General features: G+C 38.9%; 1 protein-coding gene across 15 annotated transcripts in view; it reads right to left on the reverse strand.

The window, feature by feature from the left end:
* Nucleotides 1–13,995, reverse strand: part of PCM1 (pericentriolar material 1) — a 41,095-nt gene extending 27,100 nt beyond the window's left edge. For 3 of the 15 annotated variants that reach the window (XM_056489430.1, XM_056489434.1, XM_056489421.1), the window contains exons 1-9: nucleotides 13,206–13,446; nucleotides 9,361–9,479; nucleotides 8,513–8,758; nucleotides 7,122–7,394; nucleotides 6,431–6,601; nucleotides 6,140–6,256; nucleotides 2,815–2,992; nucleotides 1,725–1,834; nucleotides 1,077–1,287 (exon numbers count right to left, since the gene is read on the reverse strand). In XM_056489430.1, the coding sequence (XP_056345405.1) occupies nucleotides 1,077–1,287; nucleotides 1,725–1,834; nucleotides 2,815–2,992; nucleotides 6,140–6,256; nucleotides 6,431–6,601; nucleotides 7,122–7,394; nucleotides 8,513–8,758; nucleotides 9,361–9,456 (1,402 nt within the window). In that variant the 5' untranslated portion in view covers nucleotides 9,457–9,479; nucleotides 13,206–13,446. The other 12 variants (XM_056489433.1, XM_056489425.1, XM_056489427.1 and 9 more) reach the window with 9 other exon arrangements.
* Nucleotides 13,996–14,198: the final 203 nt, after the last annotated feature.

Here is a 14,198-nt window from a genome sequence, read left to right on the forward strand (position 1 = left end):
TTGTTGCATGCAATGTCAATAGGCAATGAGTAATAAGGTAGCTTTTGTGAACAAGACTTCTATTATTCCCTTTTAGCATTATCAAATGTCAGTAGTAGGGGCTTTCATGCTGTGAATCTGCCCATTGAGTTTTTTTAAGGGTTTACTTAAGGCTGCATTGCTTTTTAATAAAAATTTAACATTTTAGAATTTTGACTAAAAGAAAAATCCTAGCAAATTTTTCACCTCTGCTAAGCCCTTTTGTCTATTAGCTGTAAAACAAACTGCATGTTTGCTTCTTCCAGCTATGTGAAATCATATCCAAATATATTGATATTATATGCATTAAATACATGCAGAAAAATTGGGGTATAATAACGTAACTATTAATTCAGCATGTCCTTCTCCAAGTGCATGCTTCAAGGCCTCATTTCTCAATGCTAACTAGAATATGCAGTGATCACTCCTCAGAAGCTTCCAGCTACAGGACAAACTGCACCAGTACAAATGCACTGCTAGAAACAGAGAGCAAGAGCAGCAAGTGCATGGGTCTGCATCAATAAAGAGAGCACAAAGCCATTAAAATAAAGGGCCAAAGCTCTAGGACAGTTAGACATGTAAGGCCCTCTAGTATGGCCTGTGATTGAAGTCCCTGCCACAAGTGCCCCTGAAAGCCTTTTGACAGAGAGGGAGCAAAAATACATTGCCAAAAAGCTACTAACACATGGAAGTGCCAAGTACACAAATGCAGATGTACTGTGATAAAACACACAAAGCTCAAGTTCATATGGCACTTGATTTCACAAGCCAGATGTGTCACAGACAAGCTTTGAAGAAAAATCCCACCACATCCTCCCATTAGTCAACTTCAACGTTATAAACCAAAGTGCTAACAGACACTCATCATCATTACTCAAAGAGTTCTTAAGATAGCAACTTCTACAGCATTAATAAAATTTTACATTAATATTGCCCCAGCACAGCTTTTATCACCGCATTTCACTGAACAACTGCAATCCAAAAGACAATGTTACAAACATGCACATTTAAAACATAGTATTCATGACAAAAATACAATTCTGCCTATACTGACTTACAGGAAGAGTTATTTAGATGCTGGTCACGAAGTGTATGAAGCTCTCCTAATAGTTTGTCCATTTTTTGCTTTTTACCCTGCAATATTCGCATCTTGTTAAAAAGCTGTGCCTTCTCATCTGACTGGTGTTCAGACATTGAAGAGTTTCTGCTTTGTGAAATCTCTCTGGTAAGTGAAAGGCTTTCTGCTTGTCTTCTGTTGTCGGGCACAGACTGGGTTTAAAAAGAATAATTCCATTTTAATCAGAGTACTACAAAAAAAGGTAAATAAACTGTAAGAAACAAAAAGCTTTCTTATGGGCCTTCTATACAGAACACCAGTATCAACACCAAATCAAAGAATATTATAAAGGGAAATATACTGAAAACACTCTAATGACATCCCAATTTTATACTGAGTGAATAATTAAATTGCAATAAAGAAACTACTTCTCTAGACTTTCATGGTAACCCATGAGACACAAAGCAAAGATCAATCAGCTAATAACCCTTAAGAATTTTCAAGTTTGCAGAGTTTTCAGTTTTGAGGGTACTCTGACAACTCCACTAGCAGGTACACACAGATGAGCAAGACAAACATTGAACTGCCTTGTCAAACAGAATAAAAACTGATAATGGCAAAATCTATACAGTACAATCTCAGGACTGACCTGAGAATCATGAAGTTGGTTGTGAAAGCGTTGAATTAAGTCATTCAATTCTTCATTCAGTTCTGATGTAAGACTTACTCCTGAAACACTACCTGTAGTTTCTGTAACAACTGGGCATATGAAAAAAGGGGAAAATATAAGTATTTTTCCACAGCGATGAAATAAAGGCTAATTAAATAAAAATGTGTGGTTTAACAACAACATCAATATACTGACCCTCTAAAAACAGCATGTATTTCTAATTCTGTGTCCTTTCCCCCAGCTTTACTCTTGAAAGTTGACTTCTGCAACTAACAAGACAACTCAGAGGTGCTTTGTAAAGGACCAAAGGACTTTAGGTTTGTTCTGTGTTTTGCTAAAAAGGTCAGAGCAAAATGAAAGCAACTCACTTGTCTAAGGCTGATAGAAAATTATTAGAAATAAAACTGCAATTATTTAATATAGCTAAACTAACAACAGTGCAGGTAATTTCACTTTCTCAAAATAATAAATTAACATGACACCAAGCTTTCATATTGGTATAAGTTGCAACATTTACATCTGCAAATGGAGTCTTGGAGGTTTGCTCTTTAAGAAGCTTTATGAGAGAAATAAATTTAAAAGGAAGCTTTCTTCACCAGCCTCAAAGTTCATATTCAAATAGTATTAAATATGCAAATAGCAGTTGAAATACCCAAGTAATTCTTCCTATTTCCGTCCAAATACAAACCAACAGTTCACAAAAAAAATCAAGTACAAATATTCTTTATTTTCCCCAGAGATTATGAGTTCATTACACACATAGTAAAGTTTCACTGTTTTCAAATTTTGAAAACATTCATCTTGCCCTAAGTTGAATCTGAATCTTAACATTGCGTAGACCAATTCTTATGAGAAAAACCCACACTTTTAGGATTCTTACAGGTAAACTGCAGTAATCAGCTCTGGGCTTTCAAATGACACATTTTATAATGTTACATTGTCAACTCTTCAGAAAGAGAAGCTCTGCAGTAAAAAAAGCCTTTTTAATGTATATTTCACAATTCCAACTTTAATCAATTCAGTCAGCATGCTAACATGATATAAGCTGAGACACCATCATTCCACATACCAGAATCATCCAGGACAGCAATGGCTTGCTCTGCCTTATGCTGCAGAGCAAGAAGAGCTGCCTGTCTTCCTTGAAGAGCTTTTAATTGCTCCTGCTGTTGTAGCATCCTTTTCAATAAATCATGCTGTTTCTTCAAGTTCTCCAACTCCTCTTTAGCTTCATGCTGAGGATCTCTGGCCTGCAAGAGATGGAGCAACATCTCCGTAACTACACCATTTATCAGTCAAAAATTAGTAAAAGAAGGGTCAAAGCAAGCACAACTTGTATATAAATGAACAGCTTGATTAATGGAAAAAAGTAAAATTGAAACAGCTTCACTTTTCTGATAGTCCTTTATTTAAATGCAATAGGAACAAGCCTGTACCACCAAGATGTGTTTATAACTCTTGAGGGTTTAAGTTTTCTTTACAAAGCCAGTCAGCTGCCCTAATATGACCCAAAGAGTAACCCAAGCCTTCCTATGTCTTTTAAATCATAACAGAGGGTATTAACCTTCAAGACTGCTAAAGGTAAGCAAGATAAGGCATTATATCATGTAAAATCTCAATTGATTTACTGGCCTAAAATCTCTAAAATTTTCAGCAGAATGTTTTAGGCAGATTCAGGCAGTAACTTTTTTCTAACCTTTAATGAAATTAATGAAAGCATATTAAGCAGTTAAAATATATTAAAACTCAGTTATTTTCCTCATCCTATGCTAATTAGGAGCTGAAGTTTTGCATCAAAACTTTTACCCAAGTATTTTAATGAAACATCCACAGTTAAGATCCTGATCCTATCTGAAGTTGCATTATTGCACTTGGTAGGTGAAATCATGAAAAATACCATGAAAAAAGCATTTACAAAGAACACTACTAAATTGAAAGCATAATCTTCTATCCACATAGTATTAAATTTCTGAAGTAGAAAATTCAGTACAAATACTCTGCATCAAATGTCAAACAGAAGCAGGCATCTTATTAACTTGTTCTAGGTACTAAGGAATGCTCAACTTTACAGCAGTGAAAGCTGGAAACATCCAGAATTCTAAACTCTTCGAAGTGTCACTAGAAGCTGCACTGCACCTCACACTGATGATTGCTGTTAAACTCTCACCTTTCATATAAACAGCAGAGTAGAGTCAAAATAGATCACACAATGAAATTAGCACAGGAACAAACAAGTGGAAGAAAGGGAACAAGGGTATGTGTCTCAGTCTCACTCACCCATTTATCTAAAGTACCAGATTTGCCTGAGTTCATGAAAATCACGTTAACAAATTTTTCAAGCTTAGTTCTACATTTATACTAGTAAGCTTGACAAAACATTTCAGTGTTTTATTTTAGGGAAATAATTATTTAATTTAAGACTTTAAAAAAATTAAATCACAGGAAGAACAATGATATATAAAAGCTCACAATGGGTAAAAATAGATGTTTTATACACTGCACCTCTTGAAAGTCTTCCCCCTTCCAAGCAAATATTTACATCAACAGCTAAACAAAACCATTTGTGGAACAAGTTAAAACTACTAAATTTTAATTCATTTTGATATTTGCTATTAGTTTAAATCTGCATTGGCATATTAGTGTAACCATGACAAGTGCCTGAAAGTCACATTTATAATATGTTTTCCCAAGAAGTCAACAACAAAACTTAGAAGGATGATCTACATGAAACACCTGCTGTACAGAGTTACATCAATGCTAACTGTCAATGCTAACAATTCAGAAGAAAAAGTAGTGAAACATTTCTATTCAAAGAAAAAATATTCCAGGCAAAGAAGATTCATTCATGAAAAGACAGCTGGATACAGACGAGCAATACAGTGGAAGCATTCACTGCAAGTAACAAGTACATTTGAAGCAATTAACAAGGGAGATGGGGGGAGAGGGAAGACTAGCCTGTATAAACCCTACTTGAGGCTAAAGTAACTTTTGAAGTGTACCTTTGGAAGCAATCCACGATCCTGGCTATTAATCAGACAATGCCAGATTTCCCTGTCATTCAGAGCAGCTCTCTCACTTTTTCCTTTAGAGCTTGGTGTAACATCAATGTCTGTAACCTGCTCTCGTGAAGCTGAATTCCCTAGTTTGTCCTCAATGCGGGGCCGACCACTCAAACTAAAAGATATCTCCTATATTGAATAGTTTAGTATGTTAGATTTTGTAAATGCACTCCAACTTAGCATGCATTTTTAACAAACCTATCCACTTTATCTTGTCATATAATGAAAAATAATATCTAATAACATCTACTAAAGAGTGAAGACATTTTTAGTAATTCTTACAATTTGCATAACAATAAAGCTCCATATAGCAATCAACATTATACAACCAGAAGTATGCACTCTGCATGTAAAATATTCAAGCTGCATGTAAAGAGAGCTTGGATGCAAAATTAAGAGCCAAACAAAAAACTGAACTACAAATTTTGCAAATATTAAGACAAATGCAAGTTCACGTGGATACTTCTTTAAAAACACACCTGTCTTTTTCTGAATTTTTCAAATTTAATTTCTTTTAAGTTAAAAGGGCATCTTCCATTTATTTCTTTACAGGGATAGAAAGTGTTCTTATAAAGCTAAAAATAATTACAAAAGCTTCTTAATGTTTTAACTGTTTTATTTCCAAGCAGGTAAATTCTCTTTATCTACAGGACATTCATTGTGCTAACTGGCCAGAAAGAGTACTTTCTCTCTGGTACTTTACCTCAGTGTAATAGAATGCATGACACAAAACTTAAGTTATTAAAATGCTATTGTATCTACTACAAGATATGTTTACCATGTTAAAAAAAAAGTTTTTATAAACAGAAAGGAAGATTGGATTGTTTGTCTCAGCAAAAAATTCAGATTACATTTTCTAAAGAGAAGCCCATCTTTCCAAGAAATGAGAAAAATTTCTGTGTTAGGTCAATACTTCTACTGTATCACTAGAAATATGCTTGGACAACAGCCCACTAATGACACATTTCTAACCCTCCCGTCACCCAACACCCAAGTTTTCCCCACTAACAGAAACAAACTTAGAGATGAAAAACTGTATAGAAAGGCATTTCTTCCTAATCAGGTCAGTGAATTCTCTACCAAAGTATACATTTAATTTTTTATTGTATTTGAATAAAGAATAAAGATTTAAAAGATTCTTCAGATTCTTGTGACAGAATCATTACTTTTTTCCTCATATTAAAAAAAATAAATCCACACATGCATGGACACCTGCTGAATGGAGTGCTTGGGGATTTACTATTTTTCAATTGAAATGCAGATTATGACACTAATAAGACCCATGAAAAAATAAAATAAAGCCCTAACTTCTACCTTAATTACTAGAAGGCAGCTTACCGTGGTATCTGAAGCCTCAGACTGCACATCAATGTTTAGCGATGTGCTCTCACCTACAGAACCAGATCCCACAGCTGAATCTATAGTCCGAACATCATCCTCCTCATTTTCTCTAGCCTGAAATATTTCATTGGCACAAATCAAAAGCTATATAAGGGGGCAGTAAAAAATGAATTATGGAAGGTACTACATATCAAAATCAACACCCTCAGTAGCACCATCAAAACATAAATGGTCAACTCCTAAAAAAACTTACAGTGCAGAAACAAACATATCATTTCTCAAACTTACAAGCATCTTTTGCAAAAATTTCAGATAGGATTTCTCCTGCTCTTTTAGGTCATCTATAAGGTGTGATAAACGCTCAACATTGGCCGATCTTTCATTTTTCTCTACAAGATCATCCCGCATGGAGCTGGCCTTAGCAATATAGTCGCGAATCTGAACTAGTCTGCTCACAATCTGCAAAGACACTGAAGTTACTGAATGCATTCAGCTACAACTGCAACGTATTCAATGCACAAGATACAGTGATAGCAACAGCAAAGGAGTAATGAACGGGGGGCATGTTAGTACTTTCACTCCTATGAGCACTCTTCCACAAGTGGTTAAAAGTCAACAGCCTTTGTAAGGATAGATATATGCATGCGGGCAGTTGCAAGGCTGAAACACAGGGCTTCTGGTCAACATACGCTAAAACACAACTGAGCTCATCAACACAGGAAAAAATCAACTGTGACAGCACTTTCTGCAACCATATAAAAGGGAACCAACTTCTAAAATGAAAATTATTATTACTTATGTTACCAACAAGCAGATTTCTAAAGAACAGTGATTAAGTTTGGTTTCACATTTTCTTCAAGTTTCAGAAGAGTAATAAGTAAAATATTTCCAATAAAGATTTATACTGTGAAGAAATTTAGAAAGCAGCATTGAAGGTTAAGCGTCAATACTTTGTAGACTTTATAGGCTGTGTAAATACCTGGCTACTATCCATCGCTTGTTCTCCCACTGCATCTTCTTGAGCAGACACTTGACAATTTTGCAAGAAATCTTTGCTTAGAGCAGCTCCAAACAACTCTTTACATTGTGCTGATACCCCACTTTCCTTCTTTTGGGAACCTGAGGCAGGATCTTTGCTTTTGTTAGTGTTAATCTGCAGTGACAGGAAGTTGAATGGTTTTTTGTTTTCATTAAGTTGACGTTTGTTATTAGCAGCCGTTGCCCGGCCTTGAGAATCACTTCCAATGCTTCTCTATATATAAACAAAAGAAAGAACAATTGCTTTATTTTTCATCCAATATGCTCTCGACAGTTCTTCGTTTCCCTGCTTGTATTACTACCTCTACAGTATTATTACACTGATTTTAAAGTTACCTAATCAGTCACTAACTGGCCAAAAGCTAGTTGAACACAGTGCCAATGATCTTTTGCCATTAAGTTTTCAGAAAACAAATCCATCCTCTCAGAACAAAGAGAAGCAAAACCATTCTGAAGTTTCTCAGAATTTAGTTCCTCATTTTTGCTGTGACCTCAACCTTTACTGTACCAAAAGGCATTCTACTTCTCCAGGTACATTTCAGAAAATAACAATAATAAAAAAGCAACATATTCCTGTGCAGAATATAATACCTCAGAACTTCAGCTTCTCTTTAAAACCTTGTCAATAGCAACATGTTGCCCTAACATATACTTGAGGAGGAAGTTATGCCCAGCCTTTAAACTGTTAAATCAACACAATCACACTGGAAAGAATCTTCATAACCAAAGAAGTTAGCAACAACCTTTGGTAAAGATGAACTAGCCTCTGGTCTAAAATTGTTTACACAAATTAATGCCTTGCTCCAAAAAAAAATAATGCTTCATACTTTTCCTTAATTTTGGATAAGGGAAGGATGAATGCACTGTATTTCCAAAAAAGTAGTTATGGCTCAAGAATTTGTGCCATAAAAATCCCTAGTCTATTGAGGAGCACTTTTTAATGATACTCCTCTGCTTAAGAGACAAGGGTAACAATGTTCAGGATCACAAACAGGCAGTTCAAGAACAGACTTTCAAATTAAGATAATAGCTTTTTTCAAGCAGAGTACAAGTACGATGAGTAAGAAATACTGCTCCAAGGACACAGGAATTTGTTAATGGCTGAAAGAAAGCGAAGACAGCTAGCACATAAACAGAGGAAAGCCATGGTCCTGAATTTTCTCTTATTTTCTGAAGTTCAAAACCAGAATCTTGATTTGGTTGTCATGGTGTCTAAAAGGTTTTTTACCTCGATCACTTGTAAAAAGATTCTTTACTCATCTGTCTTTATTAAGAGATATCTGAATACATTTTGGAGTCACATTTCTAGTGAGAGCTAGTATTCACACAAACCTGATCCAGATCACTGAAGTTTATTCTTTGTTTAAGCCTTTCTAGTTCAGCCTGCTCTGGAACAGACATCTGAGTCATGTATCGAGCATGAGGAAAGCTATGAGAGGTTCTGGTCTTTCGTCGTTCCATTCCAGGTGAAGATTCTGGAGATATGTCATTAGTAAGTCTTGTTTCACCTTCACCACTAAGCTTTTTCTTGTTTTTTTCTGAAGATCTGTTTGCTTTCTTTTGTTGACCTCCCCAGTCCTTAAGGGGAAAGAGAGAGAACAAAAAATCGTATTTGTTATCCACACAGACAAAAAGCAAATGTTTGCATTCTGTCAGAGAGTTTACTTCCATTTTGGAAGTACAAATAGCAAGCCACATTGAAAAAAAAAAAAAGTTTTCTAGAGCTAATGTCACTTTACAAAATAAAATTTTCTCAACTGCATAATTAAAAATAGCTTGTCAGGAAATTTTAAATCTATTTTAAATCCTAAATCATTAAATTCATTTCAAATGAAGCTCCAGTTCTATTTTTCTTCTTTACTGGGGACTCTTTCAGGAGTTCAGAACTTTTAAAATTATAGCTTTTACTTTCATGTCACCTACAATGCTTCTGTGTCTAGCTACTTTATTTAGCCAAAACGTTTGCCATAAATACCTCTACAGACCTCTGTAGAGGTCTCTGAATTATACCCATTGCTTGCTTACATCTACCTCAGGTTTTCCAGGTAAAGCTGTACTGGATGCAAAGCCCTGCATGACAAGGCTTAGGGGTTTGCATTGTTACCTGCCACTAACAGAATTTAGCTGGTAATTCTAATGTACAGCATTATATGGCAACAAAAAGAAAAGAATTATTTTACCGTGTTGTTCAGCCGGTCGTCAAGGCTCTCATTGCTCCAGCTGGGCAAGTCCTGATCATTCATGTGTTCTTCAAAGGGGCCACCTCCTGTTGCCATGACAAGCGATCAATAAAAGCAATCTATAAGAAGGAGTTGAAAGAAATGTGCTGTATTAAAATCAGTTTGCATAGAAAATTTTAAAGATTCATGATCTAAGAAGATAACTACATATTCATAAGATGCAAACACAAAGCTGTTTAGGAAAGTAAACTCCCCATTTACTAACCTGTGTTACTAGAAATGTAACAATGAGAAGAACACAGAAACTGGCATCAAAAAATAAAGAAATAGTAGTTGTGGGTTTGGGGCTTTTTAACCTCTGATCTCGAAAGAAAGTTGCTGGGTGTTTTGGGTTTTTTTTTTTTGTTTTTTTTTTTTTTTTTTTTTTTTTTTTTTTTTTTTGTTTGTTTGTTTGTTTTTGTTTCTGTTTTGTTTTGGTTTTGGTTTTTTTGAGAGTTTCAGTTGTCCTTACTTTAAAACAAACTATACAGTTCTCAGAAAGCCTGCTTTGTAATTTGTAAAGCCTACACTTTCAGGCCCAGGGTGATGCCTGTTTGATACAAGTGACTTTGGACACACAGTATGTCAAACGTTCACATTCATTTTAATACTGAGATGCTGACAACAGAGTACTGAAAAACACACTTGAAAAAACACAAGGAAAACAGACATCAGTAAAAGGATTTTTGCTTTCATTACCACACATTAAGCTATTTAAGCAGTGAATGACCTGCCACTCACATTACAGTTTCTACCAAAACCGAACAAAATAATGTGGGTTTCATAGAGCTTTGCTGCCCTCCATCAGTGCCACTCTGTGCAACATAAATTTCACTTCTTGTTTTGACATTAGAAATAAAAAAAATTGTTAAAGTTAAAAGACCAGAAAAAGTATTCCTTTATGAGAGCAAAATTAGATTAGCCTGTTTCAAAAGGTGAAGAATACATAACTATATTTGCTAAGTGCTGCTGGCACAATTCCACTGCAGAAAGCTACAAACTTTACCTATGAAGAACTGTAGCAGATGCAGAAGAAAAACAGTCTTGCAGAGATTTACTTTTTCCAGCTCATTTCCACTGCTATGTTAGGACATATTTCTAAACTTAACTGAAAAAATGAAAGTATAGAAGTTGATAGGAACCACTTTCTCAACATATATATAATAAGTTTCTTGGGTTCTCTTTAATATCAGTTCCAGAAAAGAAAACAGATTAATCTTGAACTAAGTTTAAAAGCTGTCCTAGGACACTTATCTTGCTTAGGTATAGGATTCAATCAAAATCACACAGTACAGCCCCCTCAGTAGGCATGCTTGCACAAAGCAGTGTTCCCATGCAAACACAGCCTATAACTAACTCATAAAGGAATGAGATCTAGCAGGCATGCTCCTTACACCACAACCACATCTCCACTCGGCAGTGTGCCAGCCCAGGTCACGGTCACACAGTTAGGACTCATTCCATTTCTGCACCTCACAACCATGATCATAACACATGCACAACAGATCTAAGCACCTGCTACTTTGGGAACTTTGCCCTACTGTCCCTCACAAGAACTCATACTCCCTTCTTCATCCCAACAGAAGTGCCCACTAGGCCATGCAATCAGAGGGTACCACCTATGAACTAGATGGCCAGCAAATAATACCGGAACTAAAAAAAAAACCAACCTAGACGCATTTAGAACTGGATAAACTTCCTAATGTGCCTAACCTTAACATGTTCCTTCTGTGCAACATTCAGGTAATCTGTCTGATTCAGCTAGAAAATTAGAACACAAGGTCCTTTTACATTTTATTTTCGTGTAGAAACACAAGCATCCTATAAAAAGTTCACAGGGAAGCTCATGCTAAATGCATAGTTATCAGTTTTAAAAGAGCCATGATTTTAAAGAACCTTCTTCAGTTGCAGACGAACTGTACAGCTTTGTAGATGTGCAAGACCCACCATTTCCACAGACACTGTATCCTGACCTGTCACTGAGCATAATGAGGAAGATTAGAGGCCATCTGGGTTTACAGTCCAATTCTGTAAGCTGTTTCCTCATCATCATGTTATATAATTCTACTAAAACCATACCAAAAGTAGTTTTTGCCTACCATCCACTGTAAAAAGAAGTGGCAGTATTCATATTTACATAATACAAGTAACTACTCAACATTTATTTCTTTTAAAACTTTCACAAAACCTGTTCTCAACTATCTTTGCTGCAGGAGAGTCTCATTACCTCTGAAGTAAATTCACTGTCCCAGATGGAATATTCTGAATAAGAGGACTCTCAACCAACATGCCCTGAAAAATATGGCTCAAAAATATCTTCATCATTTCCAGCAAGCAGATTTTCAAATATTCTAACACAACTGTGCCCTTTCCAAAAGTTTCTAAACATTCCTATTATAGACTCTGATACCTTCAAATGAACTATAATCAAGCAAGTTTAAGATCAGAAAGCTCTGATGGCATCTTACCTCTTTAACTCAGCTGAAAAACTTCACAAAGAGATTCAGTTAGGTTTTTTCTTCTTTCACATGAAGCTGTGCTTTTCACCTCCACATACACATTTCATCAATATGCATTTTTTTGTTCTCATTTTACCAGATATTTCTACAAAAAATCCTCCTCTAAAAAACTTTACTATCTTCCCATTATCTGTCTATCTACCTGTCTATCTATCTACAGCAACCCATTGCCTAATTCAGGTTCCTGCAAGTTACAGGATTTCAATAAAAGCTTTTGAGCATGTGCCTAGGCCTTACAACATTTACCAGGGATTTCAGAGAAAAAGACTTTCAGGTATACTTTCTACAGAAGTAAGAACTTCAGATAACATGTAGGATTATAGGAGGAACATGTAAGATTAAAGTCAAAACATATTCTGCACATGCAACAGCAATAAGTAGATTGCACAGAAGAAACACTACTTAACATGCAAGCAAAACAAAGGTATGTACTTCAAAAGGCTTTTTTTTCTACAGTAAAGATGCTCTAGACAATTTTTTCCTACAGCACTTGCATGAATGCAAGAGCTCTCTAGAGCACCTAATACTCAAAGGGAAAACTTTCGACAATTAAAAAAATTAAACGGAAAACAGGAAGTTGCAAAAAGCCATCATACTACCACAAAGGCTGAAAATTGGGCCAAACTTTTCTTCTTAAGTTTAGCTTTGTAAGACGTGCGCTCCTCACTGGGCATTAACTCCTTAGAAGCAAGCCGTACAGTATCATCACACAGGAGCAGTCAACAGAGCAAACCGCGCCCCACCGGCAGCGCTCACACGAGCCGCACACACACACCCTGGCTAGGAGCGCTGTGCCCGGCACTTCCAGCGTCCAGCGCCGGGGCCTTCCCGGCGCCCGCAGCTCTGCCGTCCCGACCTGCTCCAATCCCACGGCGGGCGCCGAGCCCAGGCCCGGCGGGTCCCGTCACCGCCAACGGGCCCGGCGGAGCGAGCGATGACCCCGCGGCTCTGCCTGAGGCGGGCGAGGCGCTCCCGGCCCGGGGGCGGCGGGCGGAGATCCCGCTCCTTCCCGGCGCCAAACCCCGGGCGCCGCGGGGTGCGTGGGTAGGCGGGCCCTGCTCAAGGCGCCTCCACTGCCGCGAACGCGGCGGCGTCTCCTTGGAGAGCGGATAACGCGCCCTGCGCTGAGCGAGGGGCGCGGCCCGCACCGCCCGCTGCCACTGCACGGTTTCCCCGCCGCCCCGCACCTGCCTCCGAGCCCGCCGCCCCCAGCGCGGCCCCACCGCACCAGGGAAAGAGACGGGGAAGGGCAGCGCGCCGCGTGAGGGGCAGGGGAAGGCGGCTCACCCCGCGCCGGTGGAGGAGGAGCCAGGCGGGTGACCTCTCGCAGGCGGCGGCGGGGCTGCCCGGACGAACGTTTCGCCTTCGGGCAACGGAGGAGCGGCGCGGCCTCGCTTCGCCCGACGCGGCGGGACAGGGCTATAGGCGAGGCGCTCACGGCGCTCCTGCCTCAGCCACTGCCGCCATCTTGGCCGCCACTCTGCCGGGGGCGCGGGGGCGGTCCCTAGCGGAGGGATACAGACACAGACAGACAGACAGACACTCACTGTTACCTGGTAACCTCCGCCTGCCCAGGCCCTTCCGCACTGCGCGCGCCCCGCCCGACCCGGACCGCGGGGTGCCCGAGGATCCCCGCGCAACCGCCGGGCGCTCGGGAGAAGAGCGGTGGGCGAAGAAACTCCAACTCCCAGCGTGCATTGTGCGGAGCGCAGCGCCCCGCGGGCTGGCAGCGGTGCATCCTGGGAGTGGTAGTTTTCCACTCAGGGCACGGCCCCCGCCCCATGACGGGACTGGGGAGCATGCACCGCTGTTGTGCGGCCAGAGGGGAATCGCCGAGCGTGATTTTCTTACAAAATGAAATACGAAAACGGCTATGAGCTCTGTAAATGCTTTTGCCTGATTGGAAGACGGGGTAAAGTCACGTCGAAACTCTAAGCGTGGACAAGGGTCAGCTCTTGCCCTCGTTTGGAGCAATATCGACTGCTCTGTTCCTGTCAGCCTTCGGCGTGTTCTACTCCTCGATTTGTGGCATGGAGTTTACCCATCTAGGTTCTTTATACTTTCTGTTGGGGAAAAAAATATAAATAAATAAATAGAGGGTTTAACATTTAAAAAACAATGGTTGTGTAAAAGCCTGTGTGCTGTGCTCGGTATTCAACCGAAGTTGTTAGAATCATAGAGTATGCTGAGTGGAAGAGACCCTTAAAGATCCAGCTCTGGTCCTGCACAGGACGCCCCAAAAGTCACACTATGGACCTGAGAGCGTTGTCCAAACGCTTC

This window comes from Oenanthe melanoleuca, chromosome 4 (assembly GCF_029582105.1).
Source record: "Oenanthe melanoleuca isolate GR-GAL-2019-014 chromosome 4, OMel1.0, whole genome shotgun sequence".
Classification (NCBI taxonomy): domain Eukaryota; kingdom Metazoa; phylum Chordata; class Aves; order Passeriformes; family Muscicapidae; genus Oenanthe; species Oenanthe melanoleuca.